Source organism: Cupressus sempervirens, chromosome 6 (genome assembly GCF_028749045.1).
Source record: "Cupressus sempervirens isolate cs-2001-9-10 chromosome 6, ASM2874904v1, whole genome shotgun sequence".
In the NCBI taxonomy this organism is placed as follows: domain Eukaryota; kingdom Viridiplantae; phylum Streptophyta; class Pinopsida; order Cupressales; family Cupressaceae; genus Cupressus; species Cupressus sempervirens.
Window position 1 is genome coordinate 613,804,758 of NC_143123.1, and position 18,021 is coordinate 613,822,778.

The 18,021-nt window shown below is 38.5% G+C and overlaps 2 protein-coding genes across 3 annotated transcripts in view; one reads left to right on the plus strand and one right to left on the minus strand.

The window, feature by feature from the left end:
* The window catches only part of LOC149553732 (mitochondrial carrier protein MTM1-like), a 185,657-nt gene that overhangs the window by 3,457 nt on the left and 164,179 nt on the right, over positions 1 to 18,021 (minus strand). The gene's annotated exons all lie outside the window — the stretch shown is intronic.
* LOC149553733 (uncharacterized) lies at positions 14,807 to 17,997 on the plus strand. Its single transcript, XM_089789557.1, has 4 exons — positions 14,807 to 14,898; positions 14,960 to 15,119; positions 17,344 to 17,428; positions 17,570 to 17,997. The coding sequence occupies exons 1-4, from the start codon at positions 14,807 to 14,809 to the stop codon at positions 17,995 to 17,997; spliced, it is 765 nt and encodes a 254-aa protein (XP_089645683.1).

Consider the following 18,021-nt stretch of genomic DNA (forward strand, 5'->3'; position numbering starts at 1 on the left):
ACTAAAGTTATTAAACCTATTATAGTCAGTGTTTACCAGGCTTGTTAAATGGTAGCAGATAAGGACATAATGTGATTAAAAAATCCCCTAAAAATGACATGTGTATCATAGTAGAAAAAGAAGAATAAAAATCACAAATATCACGATATATTGCACATCATATGCGAAAACGATATTATTGCACAATTACTAGATGGTGATTTTTTCAAAATTGCACAACTTTCTAAGCACGAAAGTGGCACAAAAATAGGGTTTTGCTGTTTCATAACATTATCGACTACTTTTGGAGGTTGTGACCAACCATGGGAAAGGCTGCAAATGAAGGTATTAAATTTTGCTCTGCCACACCCGATAACAGACTAGTTAATATTGAAGAAAATATTAACAGTTGATTGGTTCACAAAATTAGGATTCAAAGGTCCTGCAAGATGTCCTCTATGTGAGGAAGAGGAAGAAACAATAGATCACTAGTTTGTAAGTTGTCATTACACCCAAGATTGTTCATTACGGCTTAGTCAAAAATTACAAGTCATTCTTTTTAAACTAACTTATGAATGTGATCAAAGGATGGCCAAGTATTATAAATCAAGTTTGTTTTGTGTATTATGGACAATATCCCCTTCTATTTTGATCTGGGAAATATGGAAAGGAATAGGAGAATAATTCAAGATAAAAAAATGAACATAAGAAGCCTAACAAATAAAATAGGAGCAGCAATTGCAGAGATGACAAATAATAGATTGAAAAAAAGTCACAAAGGAGAGTTAAGTTTACAATATGGGATACTGAAATGAGGAAATCATGATATGGACTGCACATCCCTGAACAAAGAAGGCAAGATGGGATGGCCAGTAAACTAGAGAGAGAACAATGTAAATGGGAAAGACCTAGTTATGGCTGGTACAAATCAAACGTTGATGGGCCATCGCAAGGAAATCCTAGGGCAGCAAAAATTTGATGCATTATCCATCAATGGGATGGAAAAATATGTGCAAGGTTAGCAAGACTAATAGGCAAGGCTTCAAATGCTGAGGCAAAAATAGGTCTTCTTTTAAGAATAAGACTTTGAAATCAACAAAATAGAAATAGGAGATTTACAAATAATCCTGAGTGCAGTCAGAACAGGAAGAGCCCCAACCTGGAAACTAAATTCAATACTGGAAAAATCTACAACACCACTCAATTTCTTCGACGATAGAACAATAAATCGCATATATAGGGAAGGTAATAAGGAAGCTGACAAGCTACCCAACTTGGGAGCAGATGGTTATTTTTTGGGAAAGGATAGGCTAATTATCAAGTGTAGGAACGCAATAGAGTGAAGGTCTAATAAGGACAGTCGTGCTCATTGAATCCCTATTGCCATTATCCTCCAACTCAACCCTGAAACAAGAAAGGAGCTAAGCTGAGAGAGGTATGACAAAAGAATAAAACATTATTGATAGCCCAATGCACATAAATAGGAAACTACCCAACAGAGAAGGCAGACAAGGCCTATTTAATCAAAGAAACATTTAAAGCACGAAACAAAAGGAGGAAATAATAAAGCATTATATCAGGAGGAAGGCGAATTGACTTCCCAAGCAATTAAGGGCAGCAATACTAGCAACAAAGCAATGGATTACTATAACTACAACATAAATCTGTAGTCATACATTTTATTGATATATCTAATAGTATATTCTCCTTTCATGTTTAATAAGTTTCTTATATTTATATATATGAACATATATATTACACACACACACACACACACACACACATTCATTTTTATTTTATTTGTATGTATTTCAATATATACAGAGCCATGTGGGAACAAATAGAGATAGAGAAATAGAGGGTAGAGACAGGCAGGTAGAGTATTAGCATTGTTGCATTTGTTTTGTATGGTGTATATATATTGATATTCTTATATATTTATATTAATTATAGTCCCTCATATGGTACCGATTCTATTCATATACCTTATATATTAATATTCTAGCTAGAAATGCAACCAAACTGCCTGATAGCGAAGCTAATAGCAATGGATTACAAAGGACAAACCCCAAGGGAATGACATCTAAAATGTCACAAGAGAGAATAGATGTCCTATAATGCCAAGAACAGATCTGCAACTCACACACCAATTTCTTCTCATATTCAACATGTTGAACAAAGGCCACAAGCTCTCCTTTTTATTTCTACTTCATAGGGTCAACCCACTTTTCACAAGCAATGTGGGATAAGTGTTCTAAAATAAAATAAAATAATATAAAACCTTATGTCTCCCTTGGGCTTCCCTTTTCCAACACACAACCCAACATGAATAATAGTAAAGTAACCCTTCATTATTTTCACATTTAATTTGAATGTTACTTTAATAAATTTCAAGTATTAAAATAATATAGTAATTAGGCTCGAAATAATATGAATGATAGCTCGTCAGAAAGCTCTCATCGAGGAGCATCAAACCCAATCACTAATTCTGACATTGCCCATGCCCTGGTGACTTACTAAAAGTAGTAAGTTTTCCCAACACCATGTAAATCAACTCTGTTCTGGCCTAAACTAGAAATGACTAGGCCAAAACATCTTAGGATCCCAACCTCTTCGTTAGCCTTCGGGACAACACAGAAATAGGCTAACAGTCACACAACTGGACAACTACTAAAGTGGGGACATTACAGTCCGCCCCCCTTGAAATTGTTTGTCCTCAAGCAATCTCAGTCCTGTTTGCTGTAACACCTGCTCACTCTCCCAAGTAGCATCCTCCTCTAGTAGGTCTCTCCATCTAATTAAATATTCTTTAACTGCCCTATTTCGCAAACTCGTCTCTCTAGTATCCAGAATAGCCTTTGGAATCAATATGAGCTTCCCCTCTTCATCCAATGGTGGCAAATCTACAAAAGGCACAACTCTTTGACCAATGGCTTTCTTAAGCCTCGACACATGAAGCACAATATGCACCCAACTACCCTTGCCCACCCTGTGAATCACTCTGTAGGGACCATAAGATCTAGGCTTCAACTTCTTTGCTTTGCTCTTCTTGAGTGATGCCTATCTGTATGGTTGTAGCCTCAAGTGAACCATATTCCCAACCTCAAAGTTGCGCTCTATCCGGTGCTGATCAACATACAATTTCTGTTGATTCTAGGCCTACTATATATTCTCCCTGAGCACCCTCAAAATATCCTTACTATCCTGCAAGAAGTCTTTGGCTTTGGGCACTCTACTATCCCCAAAAACCAAATCCATGAAACTAGGTGCTTCATAATCATACAGTGCCATGAATGGAGTCATCTTGATGGACATATGATAAGTGGTGTTATAACAATACTTTTCCACATGTAGCCATTTGACCCAAGCTCTCTGTTGTACAGTCACATAGTTCCTCATTTATTCACAATCTCTGTCTGCCCATCTGTTTGCGGATGATAACTAGTGCTAGGTGTAAGATCTGTGCCACACAACCCAAACAATTCCTGCCAAAAAGCACTCATAAATTTACTATCCTGATCACTGACAATGAAACTAGGTAGGCCATGTAACTTGAATATCTCTTTGAAGAAAAGATCGGCCACCTATGCTGCTGTGTAGGTGGATAGAATAGAAAAGAAGTGAGCAAACTTTGTCAGCCGGTCAACTACCACATAGATGAAATCTCTCCCCTGTATTCATGGTAACCTGGTGATGAAGTCCATAGAAATACTTTCCCATTTCCTATCCAGAATGGGCAAAGGCTGTAACAACCCTGCAAGATATGTGTGCTCTCCCTTATTTTGCTGACAAACTGCACACTCCCTGACATGCTTCTGAACATCATCCTTGAGCCCTTTCCACATGAACCATTCACGGATCTGCCTGTAGGTCTTAAAGACTCCTGGATGTCCAGCTATAGGTGCATCATGAAATGCCTTCAGTATTACCTCCCTTAACTACGATGAAGGAATCAAATATATCCTACCTTGCAACTTGATCAATCCATCCATCACCACATAATGATCATCCTGTATGGTGCCTGCAATCACTCCAAAAGCCCAAGTGTCCCTCGCATACACTACTGTAATCTTATTTCTCCAATCTCTTGTAATCTCAGCTAGAGCACAAATATGAGGTCTCCTGGATAAAGCATTTGCCAGCACATTCTTCTTAGCTTTGACAAACTTAATGTCAACGTCATAAGCCTGCAACTCCGTAATCCACTTCTATTGTCTATCATTCAAGTTACGTTGGCTCATGAAGTATTTGATGTTGTTGTGATCAGTCTTGATAACAAACTTCCCCCCAACTAGGTAGGACTGAAACTTGGCCAATGCATGCATAATAGCCAACATCTCCCGGTCATAGATGGAATAACTCCTCTCTACTCCACAGAGCTTCCTACTCTCAAAAGCAATGGAATGCTTCTCTTGCATCAAGACTGCCCCAATCCCATCACCTGATCCATCACAATGAAGCTCAAATGGCTTCATGCAGTCTGGTAGAGCTAATACTGGACATGATGACATCACCTTCTTGAAATGATCGAAGCATCTTTGAGCTGCCCTTGTCCATACAAAGACCCCTTTCCTGGTAAGGTCTATCAAGGGTGCAACGGTCTATGAAAATTCCTTAATAAATCTCCTATAAAATCCGTAGTGACCAAAGAACCCCTTAAGCTGTGTGAGGTTCATAGGAGTAGGCCAATCAACAATAGCTCTAATCTTTTCGAGATCTACCCGAACTCCATCTGCGCTGATGATATGCCCAAGGTATAGTAACTCAGTCAACCCAAACTCACACTTAGATTCCTTGGCATATAGTGACTCTTTCTCCAAAATGGATAACACCATCTCAAGATGTTGCAAATGCTCCTCCCAAGTCTTACTAAAGACCAAAATGACATCAAAGAAAATCAAGACAAATCTCCTAAGCTAACCCTTGAATACCTAATTCATGCAACTCTCGAATGTAGCAAGGGCATTGGTTAGCCCAGCCCAAATGGCATAACCAAAAACTCGAAGTGGCCATAGTGACACTGAAAGATTGTCTTCTCAATGTCCTCAATCCTCATCCTGATCTAATGATACCTTGACCGTAAATCAATCTTCGTAAAGAAGGATGCACCATGCAGCTCATCAATCAGCTCATCTATCCGTGGGATGGGATATCTGTTCTTAATGGTCTTCTTATTTAATGCCCTGTAATTGATGCACATGCACATCGTCCCATCTTCTTTACCAATACTATTGTTGAAGCAAGGGAGCACATACTAGGCCTAATATGCCCCATCTCCAACAAATCCTTAATCGCCTTCTCTATCTCATCCTTGTGTTTCTTAGTATGACGATAGGGAGTAATCATAACTGGTTTGGTTCCCTCCTCGAGCTCAATAACATGCTCTATCCCTTTGTCAGGAGGAACCCTGTGCAGAATCTCGACAAAAACTTTAGCATGCCTATCAAGTATCTCCTGGATATCTAGTGGATGACTCTTCACCTGTGGCTCCTATGAGGCTAGCATAGTGAAACATTCTGCCACCCACTCTACATCATCATGCCAAAATAGTCTCTGCATTCTCCTCAAGGAGATTACTCTACAGCTCTCATTTAAAAGTCCTCTAAGTACAACAGTTCTGCCCTCATGATGGAACATCCATCATCTCCAATTTTGCCAGGTTGAGTGTGAACTCAACCAGCGAGGCCATCCATGTCATGTCGAGGATGACATTATAATCTCCCATGTCTACTACATAGAACTCATCCTCCAACTCACAGCCATCTCAAAACCTTATATGAAGGTAAGATATCTTCCGAGTGCATAATAATTTGTCACTGTTCGCCACCATGACTCTAAGCGCAACATGCTCCTCCGTCTGTAAATCTCTCTTGGCTACCAATTGTGCATCTATGAAATTGTGTGTAGCCCCAATGTCAATGAGTGAGATCACTTTTTGCCCCTAGATAGTGCCCCTAACCTTAAATGTGATTGCCTTCTGAGCCCCCGTTAATCATGCCAATGACTTCTCTTCCTCAGGAATGTTGCTCTCCTCTGTAGTGCTACCCTTGTCTGACTCAGAGTGTTGATCCTCCCTCTCTGACTATGACTCCTCTGCTAAGAAATACTCCATTTGATTTGCCTTAGCCTTGAGAGGACACTTATGAGATAAGTCCCAAGGCTCCCTGCAATGAAAACATAGCTTCTTCCTCTTCAACTCATTCAGGGTGTCATTATCCAACTTATTATCCCTTTTATGTTGAGCATCCTGGTGAAAATGTTTTTTATCCTTCTCCTTATCCTTCTTCGTATGTGAATCCCTAAGCTGAAATTTGCTCCTAAAAGAAGGTGCTAAGTCACGAGCCTTCTTAGTAGCCTCTTGTAATGTAGCTGGGTCATGCCCCTTGACCCAACCCCTCAAGGAATTTGAGAGTCCGTCCATAAACTACACTATTAACCTCCTCTCTAAAATATCTGTGACCAACATAGCTAACCTCTGAAATTCGCTGATATACATCTCAACTAATCCCTACTGCTTGAGTTGTGCCAACTCCTTAAACTGTACCTCAGGATCCCTGGTATCAAATCTCTCTATGAGCCTCTCAGTGAACTCGTAAGATGTGATCTAATTATGCCCCAAGGTTACCATGCCATGGTGCCACCAGTCATGCTCTAGGCCATCCAAATGAATAGCCGCATACTTTATAGCCTTTCCCTAAGGCATACGATTCAATTGCAAGTATGTATCTACCTTCTACACCCAAGCTTGTGTAGTCATCTTCCCTGAAGCATCATAATAAGGTAAATAAAGTTTTCCAACTTCCTTTCTCAACTCAAAGTTTTGATTCCTCCCTCCTGCTCTAGGCATGTGTCTCATCCTCAAGTCTCTATAATCTCTAAGGGAAATGTCTGCTTGAAACTTCAGTCCACTAACCTCCCAGTCCCTCCTAAACTAATCTTGTAACTCGGTAATCTGCGGTTCGTTTACTAGTTGAACTGGATCTATGCGTCGAAAGGTGGGTAGAAGAGGTCTTGAGCTCACTGTTCGAGTTGGGCGTGCAACATGTCTAAAGTTATTAACCTCATTTCCATTGTTGCCATGTCCATTATTACCATTAATGTTATTCTCAGGACCGTTGTTGCTGCCTCGGCTTCCATTATTATCATTGCCCCTATTGTTATCGTTTCCCTCATTGTTATTGTTTCCATTGTTGGCATCACCTGGATTAATATTGACGCCCATCTATCTAGCCATATGCTGCAACATCATGTTCATTCCCCTATTCTGCTCCTATTGCATATGCTGCCCCTGCTCTAATGTATCCAGTAACTGTCTGAACATTACCTCCCCCTGATCTGGACCGGTATTCCCGCCTCTGACTAATCCTGTATTCGTGTCATCTTGGTCACCCATATTGCTGTCCTAATCAAAGAATATCTCCTTTGTGCCTGTATGACTAGATTGTATGTCCACCTGCACGGATGAACTAGATTGTTCGCTCTGTAGGTCTAAGATCCTATTTTGTTTTGTTCTAGTATTGCGGAAATTATAAGGCCCCTGTCCCATGCTCAAACATAAATGCTTAGCCTATTTTTTAGTTTTTGATTTTAGTGTTTTGACATTTTGTCAAACACTTTTCCCTCTATCCGGCTGTTCCAAATCCCCTACAAGACCTCCACAGGATGGCAGGACTTATAGCTTTGATACCACTATAATGGTCACCCCTGAATCCCCAAAAAACTAAACCAATTGCTGAAAGGAATTATGTCAAACAGTTTGCATTCAACTTCTTATTTCTCTGTTTAATGTTTATACCCCTTATAACTTTGGAAATCAAATGTTTATTTGTTTGTTGTGTTTTGTGCATGGAATAGGAATCAGACAACATAAACAAGAAATAAACTACAATAATATGCAAAGTGGACAATGAACTGTTGTCGATAAAATGTTATTTTCAGAATTTAATTAAATCAAATACATGACAGGTTGTCAACTCACTAATTACTCCAATATCATTGCCCTAATACTCCAGCCCATGCTTTCGAACTTGCTGCTTCAGTGACGTGAATAGTACCGTGTGAACAATGTCGCGTGAATAGTGTCGCATGAATAGTGTTGCTACAATACTTTGTCTATCAAACAATCCACTACCTTCATAGAATCATTCCCTCAAAGCGGCATAAGCGTCGGACAAGTAGTGAAGAAGATATGAGCAAAATATCAAATCCACCTGTGGCTGGAAATGCAACCAAACTGTCTGATAGCAAAGCTGATAGCAATGGATTCCAAGGGCCAAACCCCAAGGGAATGATGTTTAGAATATCACAAGAGAGAATAAACGTCCTCTAATGCCAAGAACGGATTTGCAACTCACACACCAATTTCTTCTCATATTTAACATGTTGAACAAGGGCCACAAGCTCTCTTTTTTATTTCTACTTCATAGGGTCAACCCACTTTTCACAAGCAATGTGGGATAAAGTCTTCTAAAATAAAATAAAATAAAATAAAATAACACCTTGTCTCCCTTGGGCTTCCCTTTTCTGACACAACCCAACATGAATAATATTAAAGTAACACTTTATTATTTTCACATTTAATTTAAATGTTACTTTAATAAATTTCAGGCATTAAAATAAAATAGTAATTGGGCTCGAAATAATATGAGTGATAGCTTGTCAGAAAACTCTCATCGAGGATCATCAAACCCAATCACTAATTTTGACATCACCCATGCCCTGCTGACTTACTAAAAATAGTAAGTTTTCCCAACACCATGTAAATCAACTCTGTTTTGGCCTAAACTGGAAATGACTAGGCCAAAACATCTCAGGATCCCACTGACCTCTTTGTTAGCCTCCAGGACGATGCAGAAATAGGCTAACAGTCACACAACTAGACAACTAGTAAAGTGGAGACATTACAAATTCTTCTTTGTCAAATTCGCACATTCTAGAATATACAACACTCTGAAAAACTTCTCAACAATGTCCGAATGTAAACTTAGAACAACTTTCCCTACAACATCTTTAACCAATATTTCTTCTTTTTTTCTTTTTGGATCAAATTGTTTGATGTATTCCCACACGAACTCAAGCTCTAGGGCAGCCACTAGGAAAGTGGAGACCAAATGAATAATGCCTTCTGACGGAATGTCTTTGTTCTTTGAAAAAATTGTGACATATCTTGACTTGGAGAGTTTGCTGCAACATGAGAATTCCAAAAAGGAAAACATCTTTCAATAGGATTGAATCTATGAGGGCTTTGGGGTTTTGAGTCTCAGTGACTGATTGATGAAGGATAGGTGTTCATACTATGGTTTAGATACTTACTGAATACTTTTGAAGGATGGAAATGAATGCGGCAGCTTGTATTTTGGGCGAAAATGACCAAAATCGGGTTTAGGATGATGGATTACATATAGGTAAAATGAGGCTTTTGTTTAGAATGACCAGGAATGCAACTTGGAAGCATAGAGATGTGTGCAAAATGAGAATTTTGGTCTTTCAAAGTGTGATCTTTCACCAAAAAATGGGTTTATGAGAGGTAATCACACGTGGTACAAATTCATCATTTTTACTTGATGTAAATATGCAATCGAGTTTGTAATAAGATAAGATAATATGCAATTGCATATATAGGAAAATGGAGTTGGAATGTATTTAGAAAATGGATCGAGTATGGAAGATGAAAGCATGTATATGCATTTGCATTCTTGGATGAAAATCTTGAAATTTTCTCCAAAAGTAAACCAAAAACAAAAAACAAGATATATAGAAAAACTAAAAACAATGAGAAAAACATACCTCTTGCTCTGACTCAAACTTTGACAACTCCAAAACTTCTCTTTGTATGCAATTTCATTTTTGAGATGGAAGAGCTTTGCATTAGCAACAAAGATAAAGCTTTCAAGCTTATTTAATAACTTGATGTAAAAAACTAGGGCTGCATTTTAATAAATGGATAGCAATGAGCCAAAGAATGCAGCAAATTAGCAAAGCAAGCAAGAAATGTAAGCAAAATTGAATTCTCACACTTACTTGGAGATCAATGAGCCAAATGTGGAAGAAAGAGAAGTTAAGATGCACTTGTCTTCTCCAATCTCAAGTTCTCCAAGTGTTAAGTGGGAGATATTTTCCACAAAAAGTCAAACTATGATATTGCTGTCAGGATTTAACCATGTAGTTTTTTGAGTCAAACTCATTGACTCATATTTCATGAGTAGTGGTTTGGAGAACCCATCTATCAAGAGAATAGATAGAACTACGCTTGGTGAAGGTTTTGCAAATGGAATTGCAAGAAGAGTGGGTTAACCATGGAGAAAACTCTATACTTAACCATGCTCAAGGTGGAGTAGTACTGGGATGGGTGACCTCCTGGGAAGTCCCAGTGCTTCACCTTTGTGAGCATCACCTAGATCTAATGAGTGTAAAGTGTTCCATTCATTCTCATGAGAGATGGGTTCTCTAAACCACTGCTCATGTAATATGAGTCAATGAGTTTGACTCAAAAAACTACACAGTTAAATCCTAATAGCAATATCATAATTTGACTTGTGGAAAATATCTCCTTCTCAATTAATGAGCTTCAAGGGCTTTCTAATGAATGGTTCATATGGCACACCGCCTGGTGAAGGTTTTGCAAATGGGGTTGCAAGCAGAGTGGGTTTAACCATGGAAGAAACTTTATAGTTACACACGCTCGTGATGGAGTCGTACAGCGATGGGTGACCTTCCAGTAAATCCCGCCACTTTACCTCTGTGAGCATCACCTATCCAATGAGTTTTACAGTTAAATCTTGATAGCAATATCATGATTCTCCATGTGTGTTTGCATATGATAACCAAAGATTTTTGAAAAATTCTAAGTTAGCTTCAGATTGTGATCTCCAAGGGCAAACGTATGTGCAAGTATTGAGCAAATGCGGATGCAAGTCCCCTTCCTTCAAAAGTTTCTTGTGAAATCGGGTTTAGAAGACCCTAAGGCATGAACATTTTTGCCTTTGAGCAGCAAATCATGGTCTTGGAGGCCAAAAACATGAAAAATAAATGGTGTTATTGCATGTTTTCCATGTAAAATGTGGTCTTGGGATGCAATAGCATGCAATGCCTCCTTGCATAAAGCAAATTGGGGTCTTAAGATGCAAACACAAGTAGAGAAGAATGAAGGCAAATGCGTATAACATGTGTATTGACCCAAATCGCTCTCTTCGAGTCCATTGCATGTGACGTTTTTGACTAAAATACATGTTCTCCATGTAAATCAGGGTCTTGGAATGCATTTGCATGTTTTAAAATGCAACAAATCAAAATGTTTTCACTTGAAGAGAAAAAAATAGACTCTCTAGATGCAATAAAATGTCACATTTTTGGGTGCAAGAGGAAAATCACATTCTTTAAGTGCTTTTGCATGTTTTAAGTATGCAAGGAAAACACATACATTTGGGCGTCTTTGAAGTCCAAGAGGAAAAACATGACTTGGAGAGCATTTGCATGTGCCCAAAACCAAAATCGCACTCTCCAAAATGCAATTGAAAGTTTAAAAACAAACAAGCATCTAGTGCAAAATCAGGGTCTTAAGAGATGATTACATGTCATGTATTTATACTTAGGCCAAAAGCACACTCTCTACATGCAAACACAAGTTTTAAATATGTAATGCATTTGCATATCTAAGCCAAAATTGGGTTCTTTAGATGCATTTACATGCATTTTATTTTAAAGAATAACATGTAATGTAGTTGCATCACTTAAGTTTTCTATTAGCACATGTTTAATTGATTATTGAGCAAATATCACTTAAAGGGGTCAAATACAATATTTATATCATACAGTTTACATATTATGTGTAAATATATTTAAAAAGTAACATTTCACTCAAAATGTTTTTAAAAAATAAATAAATAAAGTAAATCTCACATTAAATTAGACTATATAGTGCAATGAAAGGGCGCTTCTTGTTGCGAAGAAGGCAATAGGATAGTCGCAAAAGAGGGAAAGAGGGCTAATGGTTGGTGAAGGCAAGAGTCAAAAGTCTTACAATCCACATCATACCAATGGTTCATAGGACAAGAACATCTAGGCTTAGGGTTGGAGGGGACAACCAAATGAGGGAAGGACAACAGTGCAGCTTCCCAAATAGCAATGGAGAGGTGGGGCCACAAGTGGGAGAGTGGGAGGAGGAGTGTCAACTGAAAGGAGTCGTCTAAGATGGGAGAAAAAGAGCACAAGGTCACAATCCTCAAAGTGGAGAAGGGTGTGGAAAAGGGGGAGAGGAGATGGGGGAGGGGGGCAAATTGCGTAGGAGATGGAGAGGCAAATAAGAGAATGACCAGCAAAGGGGAGAGGGATGATGGAGAGCTGAGAGATGAAGGAGATGAAGGACAGGGAGGATAAGACATAGTCAATGATGTTGACCCCACCACAACAAGGTCTACAAGTGAAAGCAAGAGATCTCAGAAAGCACTAGAGCCCATTGTAAATCATAAGGGCAAACTCACAAAGTTGAAGGTGCCTATCGTACTTAGTGAGCAGGCTCACGGAGTCAACGGAAAATCTATGAAGGTCAGACACAACAATCTCAACGACCTCCATTAAAAAAGAATTAGTAGCTCTGTTATGGAGTCTAGCCAATCTAGGTACAAGGATTGAAGTCCCTGAGAATGAGAATGTCACCATAAGCCAAAAACTGAGAGATGTTATCAAAAAGATCATTGAACACGTCTCCATCAAGGCTATTGTGAATGGCATAGTAAGAGGAAGTGGGGGGGGAAGTAACAGCTACAATAAAAAGATACCTGAGATGACAGGCAGTGTGGCAAACAAAAACCCACATGAATCTAGCCCAAGTGTCAAAGTACAACGTCAAAATCTGACTCCAAATACAAAAACGAACTAAGCATCCCACACCTCCGAAGCCACGAACACTACCCAAGAATCTAGTCTCCATCTGACACACAAACAACAACTGAAAACCTGGAATGCATGGAAAGGGACGAATGGGGCTCTCATGAGTCTTAGTAAGACAAAAGATATCTGAGGCACCTAAGGCATCAAATAGCAACCCAAGTGAAGACCAAAAAGAGCAGTTACCGTTCCAACAATTAACCATAAGATCAAAGTCAGTAGAACTCCCCCACATCCTCAAGTTACACCATTTGGCAGCCTCAAGATGACTCTTTGACCAGCCAGATGAGAAGTCCTTGATGATAGCGGATTACCACATATTTACCGTTTTTCCTAGCTACAACAACTAGGATCCTGGATTTCTAAGTTCAGTAACCTGCAACTTGGTCAAATCCTCATCAGGATACACCTTAGAAGGCAGCAAGAAAACCTTACGTCTTGCCCTGAGAGCATAGAGAAAGTCAACAGTAGATTTGAATTGGAGAATTGATGCGGAATCAAACCCAAACCTAGCTCTATCTAAATTGATCCTAGTAACACCAAGGTATTTGCCCAGAAAAGTGATAGTGAGAACTATAGAAGCCCATGGACTCCCAGATTGAGTTCTTTAAATCTCCAAGATCTATCTTCAATGATCTTGGACTGTACTAGCACCTCCACACCAGCGGGAAGAGAAGAATAATAATTACTGCTGCCGCTGCAAATCAACACCTAGGACTGAAGTTTCTTATCTGCTTTTGCAATAAGGTTATCATAAGAAGATAAAAGTTTGGTATGCTTGGCCTTGAGTTCAGAAATATCAGAGTCCTTGGCCATTGTCTGTGTAATGTTGGTATTAATCAAGTGTCGTAAACATAAATCTTATAAAAATGACATATTACAAATGATAAAACTTTGACTTGAACATGAACAAGAAGATCATAAACATATAACAATGACATATTGCAAATGATAAACTTCTGACTTGAACAGTGGTAAAGTTTACTGCTGATCAGTATTGTAACAAAGTTTCAAACAGATTACATATTGAATTAATGTTCATAAACAGCAAGTTGATACACAAACAAAAAACCACAACAAAAGTCAGAAATCTTAATCAAGGTACTTAGCTATGATGCTCTCCACTAACTATTGGTACTTGCCTACATGTACCAGCACCCGGTATACATCCCAGGGGTATGTATACAAGTACCCATGCAACATAGTATTTTATCTTTTTCATTTCCACTTTAAGGCATTCTCTTCTCATAGTTCCCGCTTGATTGGGCCCCACAAGATAGTTTCATTCAAAAGATCCAGTACTTAGAATAATTTAATTAAATTCAGAAAAGCAAGGAAGGTAATAATTGCATGAAATGTGAGGCAGCTTGTACGTAAGAAATGACAGCCAAGGCATGTCATGATGAATTGGGCTTTAATCCTGACCATTTACATGTATGAGTCACAAAATTAGGAAGAAACGAAAGAATTTGACAATGTTACTTTTCAGTTTAGTTTCAGTGTAACTTGAAGCAAAGCCATGGAAACCAACATGGAGGTTAATAGAGGATACCAGGATAATGCCGTGTTATGCGGAAATCAAACAGGAGAGATGGTGAAGGTTAATGAATGACTTGGATGAACTAGCCAGCAAGGCAGTTAAGGAAATCCTAGGAGAGACATACATCATATATGAATACTAATATCGTGCTAACTGTGATATCCTAGTAACATTTACTTCCATAGTGCTGGTTATGAGGTTTTCAAAGTGCAAAATAGATGAGATATGCCATAGGATTTTCAAGAAAGATTTGTTGGGGAACTTGAGCAAAGAAAATAAAAATGGGGATGATAAGTTTACGATTCCATAACTTGAAGATTATCAATAAATAGTAGGGCAGGGGGGCAGGAACACACTATCGGGAAAATTGTGAAACAACCATTGTTTGTAATTGAAGATGCCATGCAACTTGATGAGCGCAAACAGAATATAGCAAGAAACAAAGATTTCCTTAAAAAGTGGCTGGACCTCAAGAAAGCTAACGGAAATTATTGGTGAGTTGAATACCTTGCAAATGAAGCGCTTGAAGCTCCATTGACTTTTCAAAACACAAAGGTGGAGAATTCAAATTCTTCCTTCAGTAATTTTCGAAGGAGGAAGGAACAAGGGTAAAGTAAAGAGGCTAGAAAACGATACAAACACCTTCGCAGCAGAGAATGAGGCTGCACCTTTGAGCCCTACTGGTGAAAGCTCTACCATGGCAATGGAGGATGAGGTCTGTGTATTCATAGACCGTAGCCTTTTGGAGTAGATATTAATATAGGGTTTCCTTTCTTTTTAGTAAGGAAGGGTACTGTGACCCTTGTGTCGATAGATTATGATTCAATTATTTATATCTATCAGATCTAGTAGCTCATATCACAGTACAAAGAAGTTGGATTCAATGGCAGGCGGGGGGGGAGGGGGGGGATATCAAGGCATTTTTGAATAGTTTAACAGGAATGGGCTTAAAGATTTTGTTATATCATGACAAAATGGTATAGGATTAAGCATCAAGAGATATTTTTAAATACGGTTAGTAATTTTTGATCTTTGTATCTGCAAAACATGTCTAATAGATATGATAGTATTATATGCTTATGAAGTATGTATATGGATGAACTGATGAAACCATAGTTCCAAAAATCGCCATGAAATCGCCGAAATCGCGATAAGATTCATGGCTCCCGATTTTTTTGGAATCGGAAATCGCTGGTGGCGATTTTTTCCTGTGAATCGCCTGAATCGCCAAAATCGCCATCGTGAATCTCCAGAAATCGGCCGCAGTAGCAAGGATAGAAAGTTCAATTTTTAAAAAAAACACATGTTTTATTTGCTTTCTAAGTTGACTTTCCTCTTTGTTATAACCCTAAAGAGCCTTCTATTTGCTTAGTATGAGTAGAAGAGAGGAAGAGTGAGAGAGAAGAAGAGAAAAGAGAATCCATAGGTTTCCAACCGGCAAGAAGGAAGAGCACCAAAGAGATCAAAAGTCCATCTGAGGAGGCCATAAATTGCATTGGGAGCATTAGGAGTCAATATCAACACTCCTCAACTCATTTGCAAGAGGTAAGTGTTGGTTTTTTTTTAGCATGTTAGTGTAGTATGCATTTTTTGTTAAATTTTTTTAGTGTTCATTTGCAAATCTTGAATGTTTTTTATTTTTACTAAATTGCAAACTAGGGTTTGTTGTTTTGTAGTTTTTGTTTATTAGTTGCAAACTTTGATTTTTTACATGAATTTTTTTATTGCAGCAGCCCTTTGCTTTCATTTTCCAATTTCCACAATAGGTAAAAAAGATGAATGCTGAAAATATAATGAAGAGTTTCCTGGGAGAACCAAATATCAAACAAAATGTATATTTTGCAAAGAAAAAATAAATTCGGGAGGTATCTATAGATTGAAATACCACATTGCTGGCATACTTGGCCATGATGTCACAGTTTGCACTCATCAAACCGCTGAGGCAAAACGCTCTTGTTTAGTGGCATTAGAAAAAATTGAACAAGACAAATTGACTAAGAAAATGCAACTTGAAGGGTTAAGAGGTATTGGCTCCCGTGCTCCCACATCCGCAACCGCATCTACATCTGCAAGTGCATCTGCATCAACTTCCGCATCCGTAGGTTGTGTTGGAGAGGGTTCTTCTAGGCCTCCTTTTCATCCTAGTGCTAGTGCTCATGTGAGTGTTAGTGGTAGTCGGTCTCATACTAAGACAGAGTCCAACACCAACCTATTGCGGCCTAGAGTGCGGAAAAACAGAATGGATAGTTACTTTGTGCCCCGCACTACTCCTGGCTCCCAACCCACGCTCGAGGGCATGGGTTTGAACAAGGAGATTCATGATGCTGCTAGAAAAGAGATTTGCAAATTCTGGTACTTTTGCAACATTCCATTTATTGCAGCCAGGTAATTGATTCTTTTTTCTTTGTTATCTTCAAAGTTAAAGTTAAAAGTAAAAGTAAAACTTTAATTATATCTACTTGTTTTATGATTTTAGTTTTTGAAATCTAAATTTCTAATCAATATCATTATCTATTTGTGACAGGACTCCTTATTGGCAGAACATGATAGATGCAGTTACCATTTGTGGTCCGGAGTTTAAAGCCCCAACTGAGGTTGAGTTGAGTGGATACCTCCTGGAGGAAATGGCTGAGGATATGAGGCATGAGCTTGAGGACAACCGAAAGGAGTGGATCGAAAAGGGTTGCACCATCATGACTGATGGTTGGACAGATAGGAGGGGAAGAACACTCCTCAATTTTCTTGTATCCTGTGGAGGTGATTGATCATTCTACTTTCCTACATACATAATTTTGAATCGTGATTGACTATTTCAAATTTTGATTTGTTGATTGCTAATAGTAATTATAATTCGTTGTTTTGTTACTTGTAGGATATACCATGTTCCTCAAATCCATGATGCTTCTGCTCATGTAAAAAATGCCACATACTTATGTGAGGTTATTGAGGAAGTTATAGCAGAGGTGAGGGAACAACATGTGGTGCAAGTGGTGACGGATAATGCAGCAAGTTATGTTGCTGCAGGTAAACTTTTAACTTTTTAAGTTTTGAAAATAAATTTATTTGAATTTTGAACTTTTTCTAATTCTAACTTAGAATTTCTAAGTTTCCTAAGTTCTAACATGTTTGAAATTTGAATTTCTAATTATCTTAAAATTGTTGTAGGCAAACTTTTGATGGAGAGGCACCCCACCATATTTTGGTCCCCTTGTGCAGCACACTGCCTTGACCTCATGTTGGAGGAAATTGGCAAACTTGAGTGGGTCAAGTCATGTGTGGAAAGGGCAAAAAACATATGCAAGTTTATTTATAATCATTCATTTGTCCTTAGCACAATGAGGAAGTACACAGGAGACAAAGAGTTAGCTCGTCCAGGGATCACGAGGTTTGCCTCGAATTTCATCACCTTGCAGTCCTTGTTGACATCAAGGGATGATTTGAGGAGCATGTTTGTTGGGCGGGAGTGGATTTCATCTTCCTATGCTACGACCACTGCAGGGATAGATGTGGTGGATTGCATATTTGATGATGATGGTTTTTGGAAACCTGCTAGAGAAATCCTTAAGGTAATTTTATTGCAATTTAGCATTTAATATTTTACAGTTTACTATGCTAAT